This window comes from Paroedura picta, chromosome 11, assembly GCF_049243985.1.
Source record: "Paroedura picta isolate Pp20150507F chromosome 11, Ppicta_v3.0, whole genome shotgun sequence".
Lineage (NCBI taxonomy): Eukaryota > Metazoa > Chordata > Lepidosauria > Squamata > Gekkonidae > Paroedura > Paroedura picta.
The window spans coordinates 4370034-4384586 of record NC_135379.1 but is presented as its reverse complement, the minus strand read 5'-3'; the positions used below and the strand labels follow the sequence as shown (position 1 = coordinate 4384586).

Genomic DNA, 14553 nt, shown 5'->3' with positions numbered 1-14553 from the left:
TCTGTTGTTGGACTTCCAGAGGGACTGATTGGCCTTTGTGTGAAACAGGAGGCAGGACTAGATGGACCACTGGTCTGATCCAGCAAGGCTCTTTTTGTTTTCTTATTTCCTTCTGATGCTACAATTCAAGGGTTTCTCAACAGTAAAAAAGTTGAGAACTGATCAATAAAGGGAACTGATCAATAGAGTCTGGAGATGAGCTGTAATTCCAGAGGATCCCCAGGCCCCACCTGCAGGCTGGAATCGCTATGCCTGTCCACCTTCTAAAAACATGCGGCAGGCCCAGGGAAAGGTGTTGGTGGGTGCCATGGCACCCATGGGCACCACATAGAAGACCCCTGTGCTGTAGAGTCCGGTTGAAAAATTGGCCCCCTTTCTCTTTGTTTCCCTCGTTACACTAAACCATGTGTCAAATGACTTGAACAAAAAGTGTTTTCTTCTTGTCTCGCCCTGCCCAGGCTAAGATTGTCTACTATGTTCAACAGAAATACTTCAATCACATCATTCACTTGACCAATATAGAACTGTCAAAGCACGCTTATGATCCAGTGCTGCTTTTCTACAAGGCGATCGGCACCTTATTTCTTGGTAAAGAGTGGAAAGGAATAGCCTTTGTCAAACATCTGTGGGACATGAACTGCTGTCTTGCATAGAATCCATCCTCTAGTTAGTCATAGATACGTATCGTAAAATTTAGCAGCATTGTGTCGAATGTGTTGCTATGACACAGAATGATCTTCTCTCGAATGGAGAACATGGCTGCTTTGGAGGGTGGGCTTTATGACATTGCACGCTTCTGATGTATTTCCCCAAATCCTGCCCTCCCCAGGCTCTAGAATCAGAGTTGGAAGGGGTCCTACAGGCTATCTAGTCCAATTTCCTACTTGATGTAGGATTAGCCTCAAGCATCCAGGATAAGTATTTGTCCAGCCACTGCTTGGTTGGCCACCCTGGGTTTGCACACAGAAAAAATGTGTTGCTGTGCTTTCATCGCTGCTGCAGAGTGATCAGTTTTCACCCCCTGACTGATACAAAATGATGATTGGCTCCCAAGCTCAGCCAGTGAGCAGCATGGACCTCTGCTTATTGGTGATGGCAAAAAGCTCATCAACAATGTTACATCTTTACAGGCCGGATCCAAGAAAGCATCTCTCTACTGGAGAATGCCCAGAAACGCCACATTGATGTCTCATTAGGCTGTGTCTTGGGCCTCATTCACGCACACAAAAAATGTGAAATTGTTGGTGAGTTATTCCATTATTATTAGAGAAGGAAACTTCAGAAATTTTAAAGCTGGATAAATAACTTTCTGCATGTGTCCATCCCCCCCACCTGAAAAATTATTAGTTGGGGGGAAAGTGTAATGCATGCAGTAGATACTTCCCTATCAGACTGAAGTTTGTTTTGTTTCTTCATGAACCTAAAATGCTTCATTTTTAATTTAGTTAGCATATAACACTGTATTTGTTAATATGAATTAATATTAATTGGATTAATCTGCATTGGATTTAACAGGGTAGGTACCTTCATGTTCTACAAGTGAGATTGCAAAATACAGCCACCACTACGTGGAGGGCGGACTCTATGGCATCATACCCCTGAGGTCCTGCCCCTGCCAGGCTACACCAACAGGAATTGCTCAACCTGCCGCTGGCAACCCCTACATGTTTTCCAATTTTTCTAATGTAAAAATGTCCTCAGTGAGAAAAATGGAATGCTATCCATTTGGAGTGAACAAAATATGTTCTTAAAATGAAATAGTACTTTACAAAAGTAAATACTACTTTACACAGAGAGTGATTAAAGTATGGGATTTGCTACCAGAGGATGTAGAGATGGTCACAAGAATAAAGTTTTTAAGTGGGTTAGATAGACTCATGGAGGATATCAATAGCTATTAGCCATGGTGACTGATGGGAGCCTCCACATTCAGAGGCACCAATCCTCTGAGTCCCAGAGTCAGGAGAAAACATCAGGGGAAGGCTTCAGCTTCTGTGTCCTATTGTTGGCAGTCCAGAGGAATTGATCAGCCACTGTGTGAGCCAGGATGCTGGACTGGATGGACCACTGATCTGATCCAGCAAGACTCTTTTTATGTTCTTATCAGGGAAAGTCTCTATGCTTTGTTGTTAGTCATCCAAAGAAGCTAGGTGGCCACCCTGTGAGCCAGGATGCAAGACTAGATGATCTTTGGTGTGATCTAGCAGGGTTCTTTGGATGTTTTTATCAGGGTAAGATAGCTTCTATGCCCTGTTATCCGCCTTCCAGAGGAACTGGCAGGGGCTCATGGGAATTGTAGTCCATGGACATCTGGAGGGCCACAGTTTGACTACCCCTGCCACTGACATATCTGACTGGCACAGAGTCCCTCTGCCCATTTTCCCTAGCCCTCCGCTCCCCTGCCTTTGAGCTACTATTTGTAGAGCTCAAACACAGTCCTGGGGTCTTCCTTGTTGGACTGACTTTCAAGATGCGTAAATACAGCTGGCGAGAAACAAAGGTAATGTGCACAACCATCTCTCCCCTCTGCTTTCAGATTCCTCTGCTGTTTTGGAGTTAGAGAGCAAATCCCAAGACCTGCAGAAAGCTGCAGGAAGTAATGCCTGGTATTACGCAACCTTGTTTCAGTGGCTGGTAAATCAGAATGAGGCGGCCAAGGAGTACGTTGACAGAATGATGCAACTCACTAACACGTCAAGAGAGGTAGAGTCTTGAACTTTGAGCTGTGATTCAAATCTGCTCTATGTCTCGGTGGGTAACCAGTGGTAGGGTAGGCAACAGAGCACCATCACTGTGATTCAGAAAGGACAACAGGATTGCCAGCCTCAAGGTGGTAAAGCAAAAACATATTGAGGCAAATGGTGCGGGCAAATGGTGCAAAAAAACAAAACAAAAACGTAAGAGGAGGTAAAGTTATGTAAAAACTGAAAAGGGCTCAATTTTGATTTTTTAAACATTGTTCTGAATAAGTCAAACATAATGCCAATAGGCATCTGGCAATTGCCTGATTTCAACAAAAAAAGTCTTTGTCAGAGCCTTCATTATCATATATCGACAATAAATCACAAATAATATCGCTCTATTTCATTAATATGCATTTTATTTCATTGATTTGCACATCTTGACTTATTAAGAACAATACTAAAAAATCAAGATTGAGCAATTTTTTCATCTTTATTTTCTCTGGTGTTTTTTTCAATGACTTATTCACCCCCAAGTGGTAGCTGGAGATCTCCTGGGATCGCAACTGATATCCAAGTGAGAGAGATAAGTCCCCCTGGGGAAAAAATGGCCACTTTGGAAGGTGGACTCTGAGGCATTAAACCCCTATCAAAGTCCTTCCCTCCTCAGGCTCTACCCCCAAAATCTCCAGATGTTTCCCAACCCAGAGTTGGCAACCCTCAAGATCCACAGGCGGACAGAACCTTTCATAAACACATAATTCCGTAGATCGGGACTCAAGCCACAAAAAAGTTTGTGCATGCCAGATCTTAAGGGTGTGTGCACTGCGCCTCTGTTGTGCTTATGCCTCACCAAACAGATGGTCAACATTGTGAATTCTGACAGGACTAATCACCTGTTTGTTTATAGAAGGGGAGTGATTCCAGGCAACTCCTGTTACCCCTGCCTCTGCAACAGCCAGTCAGTGCTGGCAACACTGAGAATGTGGACCATCTGTTTGGCCTAGAGAGGAAGGAGTGAGTGTGTGTGTGTGTGTGTGTGTGTGCTTATGTTTGTGTTTGTGTGCATCCACACAGCCTTCTAAAGTGAATCGAGTATATGGCTGGAAAATTGGGATGCCAGCCTCCAGGTGGGATCTTGAGATTCCCTGGAGTTACAGCTTATCTCCAAACTACAGAGATCAGATTACCTGGAGAAAATGACTGCTTTGGAGGGTTGACTCCATGGCATTGCACCCACTGAGGTTCCTGACCTCCCCAGGCTCCATCCCCAAATCTCCAGGAGTTTCCCAACCTGGATCTGACAACTCTAACCCCCCTCATCCCCCATTGGTGGTTGGTGCGGGGGGAGGGACCAGGCAATCCTACTGAGAAATTATCCTTGTTCCACTGACCTGATTTTATTAAAATATTTTAAATGACTCAAGTCCTAACGTTCTGCCTGTGTGTGAAACCTGAAGCTAAGACGACCTCATACACTCATGCAATTTCTTTATGTTGCCCACATGTTTGAGTTTTTAAAAATCATTGCAGGGCCTTATTTTGAAAGGCTGGATCTACGTTACCTCTGATGACCAATTCTCAGTGAAGAAGTCTATCAAATATTTGGACGAAGGGATTCAAGACAATGCAGATATCTTTGGGATGATGGGAAAGGTAGATGGATTACTTGCCTTTTGGTTTCCTTAGGAAAGTGTGTGATGCTCATTCTAGAGATGTGATGATCTACGCTTGTCAGCCCAAGCTAGTCAGATCTTGGAAGCTAAGTAGAGTCACCCCTAGTTAGCATTTGGATGGGAGGCCATAGAGAAAGTCAAGAAGGAGACCAGTGGCAAACCACCTCTGCATGTCTCTTCTGGTATTCTGATCAGGGGAAGGCCTCAGCCTCTCTGTCCTATTGTTGGCCCTCCAGGGAAACTGGTTGGCCTGTGTGTGACAGGATGCTGGACTGGAGGGACCACTGGTGTGATCCAAGCAAGGCTCTTCTGATGTTCTTATCATGGGAAGTCTTTAGCCTCTCTGCCATGACGTTGAACCCCCCCCCCCCCAAGGAACTGGTTGGCCATTGTGTGAAAACAGGATACTGGACTTGATCCAGTGTGGCTCTTCTTGTGTTGATGGCCCCCACAGACAGGACAGGCTGTGGAATGTTGCCATCAGATAATCTTTTGCAAATGCCATATTCATCTTTCTTCCCTCTCCCTTCTTTCTCCATAGGCAAAATATTTCACTGTGCAACAAAATTATTCAGGTGCTCTGGAAATAATTAGCCAGCTAGTGGTTACTTTTCCTTTCTTTACACCAGCCCTTATCACCAAGATGAATCTGCATTTAGCATTACAAGACTGGGAGCAAAGTATCGAAGAAAGTAAAAGGTAGGGAGTCGTTTTAAGTTATAAAGAAAGAGGAAATATGTCCCTGTGAAGTGGGTACTTAAAATATAATGATACGATCTAAAAATCCCACCCTACTGCCCCAAATGTTCTCCCTCTAAGACTTTCTGAACTATGGTTGCCTGGCAACTAACAGGAGAGTGGTGGAGGAGCATAAGGACAGGTGACAATGATGGTGGGAAATCACTTCTGGGGAAACCTCTCTAGGAATGGCCAAAAATGCTCTGGTAAAAGCTTAGAGTTTGCATTGATTCCTAGAAAGGATTGACATCACTTCCTGGAGAAAACTGATGCCATGTCCAGATTTTACCATAGAGTTTATGGAGACTCCTAGACAGCTGTGGTGTCATAATGTTATATCAACTGCCTTTTTTTTTCTGCTGCCAATCAGGGCATCAGTAGAAAAGAGGGGTGTGGGGGGCAGGGGATTCCACATTCTACGCTTTTGAATGCCTGGGTGGGCTGATCCTGCCCCTGTTTTAATGGGTAGTAGGTCTCAACATTCCATCTTTTCTGGAGATATTTAGTCCTCATCCAGTTTGTTTTTCCTCTTTTGCTTCATGTACCAGGCATTTCTTTCTTCTTTGCTGGGAATCTGAGGATGGCCCCCTTTTGTAATTTTTGTCATCTACAGACAGTTCAGCCACTTTTCTATTTTTAGAAACAGCGAGTATTACATTTTAATATCCCCTTCCCCACCGTGATCTCAGAGTGCCATACATGATCTGTCCCTCACACACACAAACTGCTTCCAGTAAGCCTGTGAGTTCAGCCAAGCAGAGGAAAAGTGATCACCCAAGGTCACCCAATGAGGTTCGGGGTACTAACCCAAGTAGCCCTGGTCCTAGGCTGGTGTTATAACTACTACATCACACAGCCTCTAAAGACTTCAGCAGCTACAGCAGGGGATATCTTCTTAATATGTGATTGATTTTGCTCTGTAATATTTTTGTACGCTATTTTTAAGAATCCTGGCCAAAGATGCCAATGATCTTGATGCCCTCCAGCATAGTATGGTATATCATCTCTGTGTGACTGGGAATGCAGAGCTGGTGAGTACTAATACATTTGCTAACATTCTTCCAAGCTTTCAGCTCTCTAGAAATGCTGGCTTCTCTGTACTCGAATATTCCAGAGTGGATCTGACCAGCTTTCCTGCTGAGAAAGAGGGTGAAATGGCTCCTTTGGAGAACCAAAGAGGCTATGCCAGGAAGGGCAGACAAAAAAGCCCGAAACACCGGTGGCAGTGGGGAGGGGGGATTAGATGAGATGAAACAGAAACGCTAATCGGAACCAACCCATAACGGGGTCATGAAAAAGTAGTGAGTCTAGTTCAGGAGTCATTATGTATGTCAGATACAAACAAAAATGTTGAGAACACTTATGCTTAGGAAGGAACGCTTTAAGCCTAGCTCAGATAATGTGCTGGCCAGATAGATCTGGCATGCTGCTGCCTCAGCAGCAGTGCTGGTTCAGAAGAGCAGCCTTGAGCTTGAGCAATTGCTGAACACAGTCTGAACTGGAATGGATGGATGGATGGATGGATGAATTTTTGGATGGGAGACCTCCAAGGAATGTCAGAGTCATGATGAAGAGGCAGCCAATGGCAAAGCACCTCTGAACGCCTCTTGCTTTGGAAACTCCAAGTTGGCTGCAACTTGGTTGCGCCTCCCACTGCTAACTCAGTCATGTTGTGAAATGCCCTTCCGAGAAATCAGATCTGAGAAAGAGCGGCAATCCTTCCGAGTCTGAAATCATACGTGTGCTTTCAACGCAGGCCTTACAACAACTTAAAGAATTCACCAGTGCCTTGGAGATGAAAGAACCTCAGAGAGGAGAACTTCACTTTAAAAAAATCCTCATGGTCAGTCGGCTGGTAAGGGCATATTAAGCTTAGGGGTTAATACGGCTCATCTTTAAATTACTTGTGGTATTCTTCTTTCCGTCCTTGAGGTCTTCTCCCCTTAAACGTTATGCTTCCCACACCCAAGAGCCAGCTTGGTATAGTGGTTAGGAGCGTGGACTTCTAACCTGGCAAGCCCGGTTTGATTCCCCACTCCCCCACACGCAGCCAGCTGGGTGACCTTGGGCTCAGCACAGCGTTGATAAAGTTATTCTGACTGAGCAGGAATATCAGGGCTCTCTCAGCCTCACAGGGTGTCTGTTGGGGGGAGGGGGAAAGGGAAGGCAAATGTGAGACTCCTTCGGGTAGAGAAAAGTGGCATATAAGAAGCAACTCTTCTTCAAAAGAAATTTGTAAGTTGGGATCAGAAATTTGTAACTTGGGACCTTTCCAAGCTTATCCCACCCATGTAATTTCTAGTTTGTTTTTGTTGTTTGTTATTCCATGTTTTGAAATTTATGCTCTGCTGTGCAGCCCAACTCCTCCAGTGCGTGCCTTATATGTTTCTTTTGACTGTGTTTCATTTAGTCTGGGAAGAATCAAGAAATTCTGCAGGAAGCACAAATGTTTTTGAAGAGCTCCTGTAGCAGGCTAATGCACACGGATGCCCGGGTCATGAATGAAATGGGATATCAACTGAGCCTTCAAGGGAAATTGAAGGAAGCTTCTGTGTGGTTCAGACAAGCTGCTGAATTAGATGAGAGCTCTGCAGAATCACTGACCGGTAAGTGATGGATAATCTCTTTCCTTGAAACCAGAACAAAGTTTGAGTCTGGGGGTGCCTCTAAAACCTACAACGTTTTAATTTTAAGTAGAAGCTTTTGTGTGCAAACACAGTATGTATACACACGAATGCTTACACCTGTCATGATCTTCATTGGCATCAGCATCCTGCCATGGTTTTTACTGTAAGCCTTCTTTGTATTCTTATGTTTTCTGTGGGAGACAGGATGGAGGAATTGCTTCGTGAGCTTGGGAATGTCTGGGAGTATGGGATTTTTTATAGTTTCACTTTGATCTCTATGTAGGCTATTGGGAAGAGAGGAACCTTGCTATCTACATAGTGCTGTCCTTGGAGCCAGAGTCTGGTGGTTAGGGTTCACACCTGGGTGTAACAAATGCACCTGGGAAAGTGGGGAGTTTACTTTCCAAAGCGGGACAGCATGATTTGACATGAGCCGATGGGGAGTATATCAATTTGTATAGATGTTGCAAGTTAGTCTTTACCAAAAGTATCATGAGCTTAGTTCATTTATTTTCAATAAATCGCTTTTGCTGCTGAGCCTGCTTATTTGAGAAGTCGACCAGGAATGGGACAATACCCACTGGACTCAAACTTTGTCCTGTTGCTTCAGACCAGCATGGCTACCTGCCTGAACTGGTCTTCATTTAACCTAGTTCTTGTCTTCAACCATTTAACCATCTTCAATTCGAATCCTCATCCTGGGCTATGGCTCATCTGAATATGCTGCAGCTGGGTATCCTCCTATGGTGCACTTAAAATCACATCTGATGGGACTCAAACTAGTTCTCATGTCCATTTGTTAACTCTTGTATTTGTATGCTAATTTATTGCTGTTCACAGATTTTACCAACCATTATATATATATATATATATATATATATATATATATATATATATATATATATATATATATATATATATATATATATATATATATATATATATATATATAATTAGATTTATGTATTTTTATATTTATATTCTACCATTCCCCGAATCTGAACTATAATAATTCAGCTACTTATGCCTCTTGACTCTTAACTAGCCTTTCCTAGCTAATGATTTTTCCCTCCCCCCCCCCGCCCCCCAAAAAGAAATTGTTGAGGAAGCTTTGGTTCACTGCATCTGAAGAAGTTTGCCTGCACACACAAGCTTATACCCAGAATTAAGCTTGGTTGGTCTTCAGAGTGCCACTGGACTCAAACTCGGATCTGATGGGAGCGTCCCATGCTCACAGCTATCCGTACCACCCAGCCTTAATTATTGTTTATTTCGAGAACGAACGCGCTCCCTCTTCGAAGACCTCCTCGAGGTGCTTGACGAAGTAAAACCTTACAATAAAACCATAAAAGCAACCACCATAAAAATGATAAATATGAGAAGAAGCCTTCAAAACAAGCCAAGAGTCTGTGGGGAGGCATCACGATAGCATAAAAACAACATCTGGCAGCCTAAATCGATATCCATAAAACAGCTCTTGGGCTAGAAGGAGATCATAAAAACAGCTTAAGAAGGTGGAACTGTTCAGTTAAAAGCCCTGGTAAAGAGAAATGTTTTAGGCTGTACACTGAAGGGAACCTCGAGGCTGATTTGGCCTCAGTGTCCTGATTTGTTTGTTTCTTTCCTTAAAAAAAAACCAGGGGAAACTACATCTGACAATCCTGCCTTGTATACGTGACCCTACATGGAGAAACCTCGTATCAGACAATACGCCATACATATACAAAGGGGAGAGGGGAGGAGTCATTTGCAGCTCAGTGTTGCATAGCTTGTGGAGAGCAGGAGCCCCTCTGACCTCCCCAAGCAGGCTATTCCACAATTGGGGGGGACACAACTGAGCAGGCTTGTGTTCAGGCAGTTTTTCATTTTTGCCCGTTAGGTTGGCACTTGTGGAAACCCTTGCTCAGACGATGGAAGCTGTCATGGGGGAGCACGGGGGAAGGCTGGTCTTGCAGACATGAGGGTCCAACACTATGAATGGCTTTGCATGTGGTAGCCAATACCGAGAGCTATCCTGAAAGCCTCTGTGGTGTAGCGGTTAAGAGTGGCTGACGCTATTCTGGAGAACTGGGTTTGATTACCCACTCCTCCTCTGCATGCAGCCAGCTGGGTGACCTTGGGCCAGTCCAAGTTCTCTCGCTCAGCCTCACCTGCCTCACAACGTGCCTGTTGTGAAGAGAGGACAGGAAGGAAATTGTGAACCACTTTGAGACCCATGAGGCCTGCTGGGGGACCTGGGGCCGGCCATGGTTCTCTCAGGACTCTCTCAGCCCCACCTACCTCACAAGGGGCCTGTTGTGGGAAGAAGAAGGGTAGGCAATTGGAAGCCATCTTTGAAGCTTCTTTGAGTAGTGAGAAGTGGAGTATAAAACTAATTCTTCTTAAAATGAGCCTTGTAACTGATGGGCACCCGGTGGAGTGACTGTCCATTCTGCAGTGCTGTAATCTGTAATACTATTGAGCTCTGTGCTCTCAAAATGTGTGGTTATAATGCAAAAGATGCTTTGGCTGTATTTATGAAAACATTGTCACTTTGCAGGTATTATCCGGTGCCTGGTGCTGGAAGGAAAGCTCGAAGAAGCAGAGCAACAGTTGGAGTTCCTAAAGGAAGTTCAGCAATCCACTGGAAAATCTGCTGTGAGATTCCTTTGATTTTCTGTGACTGCTAAGAACTGGCAACTGGTGATGCAGGGGAAGGCCCCCCAAATCCGTGTCACTGCATAGTTCATGAGGGAGTTTTCCCCACTGCCTCTTCCACAGTAGTGTCCAACCCAACAAGGCTTCTGAGTCTCTGAAAAGCTTCAGAAAGGTCAACAGGTGACGGACACTGTAATGACTCCACCTAGGAAAGGCTACCAGGCTTGATAATCCTCATTTCAGGTTAAGAGATGTTTTGTGAATTCCCTACACTGTGCAGCGGGTTAGACTAGATGGCACTCGAGGTTCCCTTCTCGCACTAATTTTCTGAATGCACTGGGCTGCAGTAATTTTGCGCCAAACAGAAAATATTTTGTTTGTCTGACCATAGATTCGTGGAGATGTCTTTATACCGTTTCGACTCCCTCTCACACAGGGCCTGGGCTCGAGCGCATCCTAAAAGACATCTCCAGCTGTGTCAAGGGCAGCCTTCTCTGTCTTCCAGGTCCTGGCTTACCTCCAGGCCGTGATTGCTTTGCGGCAGAACAAGGACGAGCAAGCTGCCCGCATCTTGCTCAGTGAAGCCGCCGACCTTCACTTTGCTGTGTTGAACGAAGCCCCCATGAGCATGGACTACTACGAGAAGCTCAGTCCCGTGTTTGTGGCTGAAATTGTGGAAGAGTTTTTGGCCTTTTGTCCCAAGCAGGTGGGAAATGCTGTGTCACTCGCCTCTCTTCCCAAGAACAGTAGGACGCTGTTCATTGGTCATTGTCGCAATAGAGCATTATGTTATAATGCTACAGGGAAGTGATGTAGCCATTACGGACCTCTGAAGAAAGCCCTCTGCTGGAAAGGGGAAATGGCTGCTGGGGGGAGTGAGGTCAGGAAAACGGCAAGTTTACTCTTGGGAAATCAAAAGCTCCAATTTCTTTGTGCCTCTATCAAAACTCCTGGCCAAAGACCCCCCCCCCCCCCCCGGTTCATAGTGGGTTTCAATGCAACAGTGATACTATCAGAGAATCTTCACATGGATTGCTTCAGAAGGCAACCAGTAGATAGATTTGATCCCAGTAGCGCCTTAGAAACCTACAAGGTTTTCAAAGTATAATAATAAGAATAACTTGATTTTCATAGCTCATCCTTCCCAGTATGAGATTTTGAAAAAGCTTTTTCTGTAACATACCTGCCTGTTATGTCAACACCTTCACCGTAAACAAATTTTCAAAGGATAAGTTCAACTTAAATAAAATTTAAAAGAATATCCAGCATCATTTTATACTAGTGCACAGAGAATTTATGAAATGGAACTTTTTGCTGAGCTCAGGGCTGCATACCCACAAGGTTACTGAGACCAAGAAAAATGACCTTTGGTCTCGGGAGAAAGTGAAACCGTGCTTGATCCCAAAGTTCTCCTCTTTATATGTTTTCAAAATGTTACCATTTGTTTAGCATAATCTAGCTGTCCTGCTTAACGGGAGATCACACCCTTAACTAGTTGACTGCTAAGCCCTATAACATCTCACCTTCTGCCTTGCCTGAATGTCATCCTCACTGATGCTCACTCTCTTGGGATTCCTTTGTCTCCCAATTAAAATGCTTCTGGCGTGTCTTGAACCTATTCCAGACTTCCCTCTGAAGTTACCTCCGGGACACACTGAACTGAGGCCCTGAGAGCAAGTTTGGTGTAGTGGTTAGGAGTGCGGACTTCTAATCTGGCATGCCGGGTTTGATTCCTCGCTCCCCCACATGCAGCCAGCTGGGTGACCTTGGCCTCACCACAGCACTGATAAAACTGTCCTGACCGAGCAGTGATATCAGGGCTCTCTCAGCCTCACCCACCTCACAGGGTGTCTGTTGTGGGGAGAGGAATGGGAAGGCCAGTATAAGCCGCTTTGAGCCTCCTTCAGGTAGGGAAAAGCGGCATATAAGAACCAACTCTTCTTCTTCTTCTTCAGTAATCTCAGAGCTCTCTCAGCCTCCCCTCCCTCACAGGGTGTCTGTTGTGGGGAGAGGAAAGGGAAGGCGACTGTAAGCCCCTTTGAGCCTCCCTCGGGAAAAGAAAAGCGGCATATAAGAACCAACTCTTCATCTTCGTGGCTTCTGTGCAGTCCCACATGGGTTCTGCGGAATCGCAGGCCTGCCACGGAGAGGAACTCGCAAGCTTTTATACATATAAAATTCTAGAAGCTCCCAAGAGTGCTCACCCCTCCCCCACAGAGGGTGACTTTCCCGCCCAAAGTCACATGATGTGGGAGGGGCCAGCACTCTCCCCTCAGTTCTTTTTCTGCCGCCTCTGAGAGGACAGTTCAGCAAGCTGAAGAGAAATTTCACCTCAGATTCAGAAGGAAGGCGAATGACTCAGAATTCCGATATTATGGGCCACTGTTTTAAATATTAGCGGCCTTGTTTAAATAAGTAATTAAAATCAATAAATATTTTTTTAAAAAGAGAGAGAGAGAGAATAAAGTGCGGTGAAATAGCCCCAAATGAAAAGCTGAGTCCTTCACCTCTGTTCTGACAGAAGACAGAGCCTCAGCCTTGCTGCCAAACCACCCCAGAAATGGAGGGGAGGAAGAGCAGTTTGTCTGGAAGCCCTCTGAGATACGGCCTCAGCGCACGGACGTTTAGATCTTGAATAAAACTTGGTGCCCCCATACTCGACCTCAGTTCTGAGGCTCTTTTTATTCTTATTATTATTTTATTCTTATTTATTTTTATTCAGTACAACGATATAGGCTAGATATCAGGAAAAAAATTTTCACAGTCAGAGTAGTTCAGCAGTGGAATAGGCTGCCTAAGGAGGTGGTGAGCTCCCCCTCACTGGCAGTCTTCAAGCAAAGGTTGGATACACACTTTTCTTGGATGCTTTAGGATGCTTAGGGCTAACCCTGCATTGAGCAGGGGGTTGGACTAGATGGCCTGTATGGCCCCTTCCAACTCTATGATTCTATGATTCTTCATAGAGAATCTCCAGCCATTAACTTGAGCAGGTGTTTCCTAGTTGATGGACAGCAGAAGCACTTTCAGCTACATCACCAATCGCTGTTAACCGTTCCCATGTTTTAAAAGTAAATCCATGACTCGTGTTTAATATTCAGAGAGTTCTACCACCCACATCTCTTTTTTTTCTCTTTCCGCAGCCCAGATTGCCTGGCCAGGTCCTGTCATCCATTCTGAAACAGTCAACCATCATTCTGAATCCAGTCGTGAAAGCAGCTCCAGGGATGACACAACCACTTTATCTAATGGCACAGGTGAAATACTTATCAGGTGAGCTGGTCACCCACTTGAAGGAAAAATTACCATAACGTTTGTTGATTTTAATTAATATCCGGGCTCCACCCCTCTGCTGGCTGAGCCACAAGGCCTCAGAAAGGAGGGAGCCGCAACCACCTGCTTCTTCCACACGTCGACAGTCCTCTCCCTCACTTCCCCTGGACTGTCCACTTTCAACTCGGCCTGCTCTCTTGGCCTCTTCCAAGGTAGATGCGACAAACTGCTTGGGCCTGGCTGTATCCTCCCTGGCCTTGCAGAAGCTCGGGAACACCATCAGCCGTGCCCGCTTTCCAAGGTGAGCAGGGGTGTCATGCATTGTGTTTTTGAGCTGTGGTCCATGACTCATGGAGCACCTGATTGGCACGCAGCAGGTCCCAGGCTCAATCCCCGGCATCTCCAGGCAGTAGGTGATGCTCTCCCAGCTGCACTGGCTCTAGGCTTGAGACCGAATCAGATTCAAGGTTTTGATCATGAACTTTAAAACCCTAAACGGTCTGGCACCATTGTACCTGTGGGACCGCCTCCCCCCCCCATATGCCCCCAAGGGAATTAAGATCAAGCCAGCAGTAGGTGCTGTGAAAGCCCTGAGCATGAGACCCTGGAGTGTCATTGCCAGTCAGAGTAAACAGTACTGACGTTGATGGATCAAGCATAAGGCAGCTTCATGGGTTTGGTTGTATAACCCTGCAGTCTAGGCATTCAGTCATTCATCTTTCAAATCAACGACAAAGAGCCAGCTTTGTTTTGATATAAGCTTTCAGGAGCCAGAGAACATCTAAGTGGCTCGCAAGAGCTTCCACAACAACAAATGCGTTGGTGTTTCAAGGCGTCAGCAAAACACTTTTGTTGACTGTTGCTGACTGTCACAGGTCTGGACTTTCCGTTTTTAAAAAGAGTTTTAGAACCAATGCCTCTGTC

The 14553-nt window shown here is 45.2% G+C and overlaps 1 protein-coding gene across 3 annotated transcripts in view; it reads left to right on the top strand.

Annotated features, from left to right (window-relative positions):
* The window catches only part of TTC21A (tetratricopeptide repeat domain 21A), a 31838-nt gene that overhangs the window by 852 nt on the left and 16433 nt on the right, over window positions 1-14553 (top strand). For all 3 annotated transcript variants that reach the window (XR_013225432.1, XM_077303696.1, XM_077303695.1), the window contains exons 2-12: window positions 459-588; window positions 1131-1244; window positions 2537-2703; window positions 4215-4337; window positions 4899-5056; window positions 6042-6126; window positions 6852-6950; window positions 7506-7701; window positions 10262-10359; window positions 10865-11065; window positions 13500-13629. Coding sequence is in view for 2 of the 3 variants with exons in the window: in XM_077303696.1 (XP_077159811.1) it covers window positions 459-588; window positions 1131-1244; window positions 2537-2703; window positions 4215-4337; window positions 4899-5056; window positions 6042-6126; window positions 6852-6950; window positions 7506-7701; window positions 10262-10359; window positions 10865-11065; window positions 13500-13629 (1501 nt within the window). In the remaining variant the exon portion in view is untranslated. The remainder of the gene's footprint in view (window positions 1-458; window positions 589-1130; window positions 1245-2536; window positions 2704-4214; window positions 4338-4898; window positions 5057-6041; window positions 6127-6851; window positions 6951-7505; window positions 7702-10261; window positions 10360-10864; window positions 11066-13499; window positions 13630-14553) is intronic.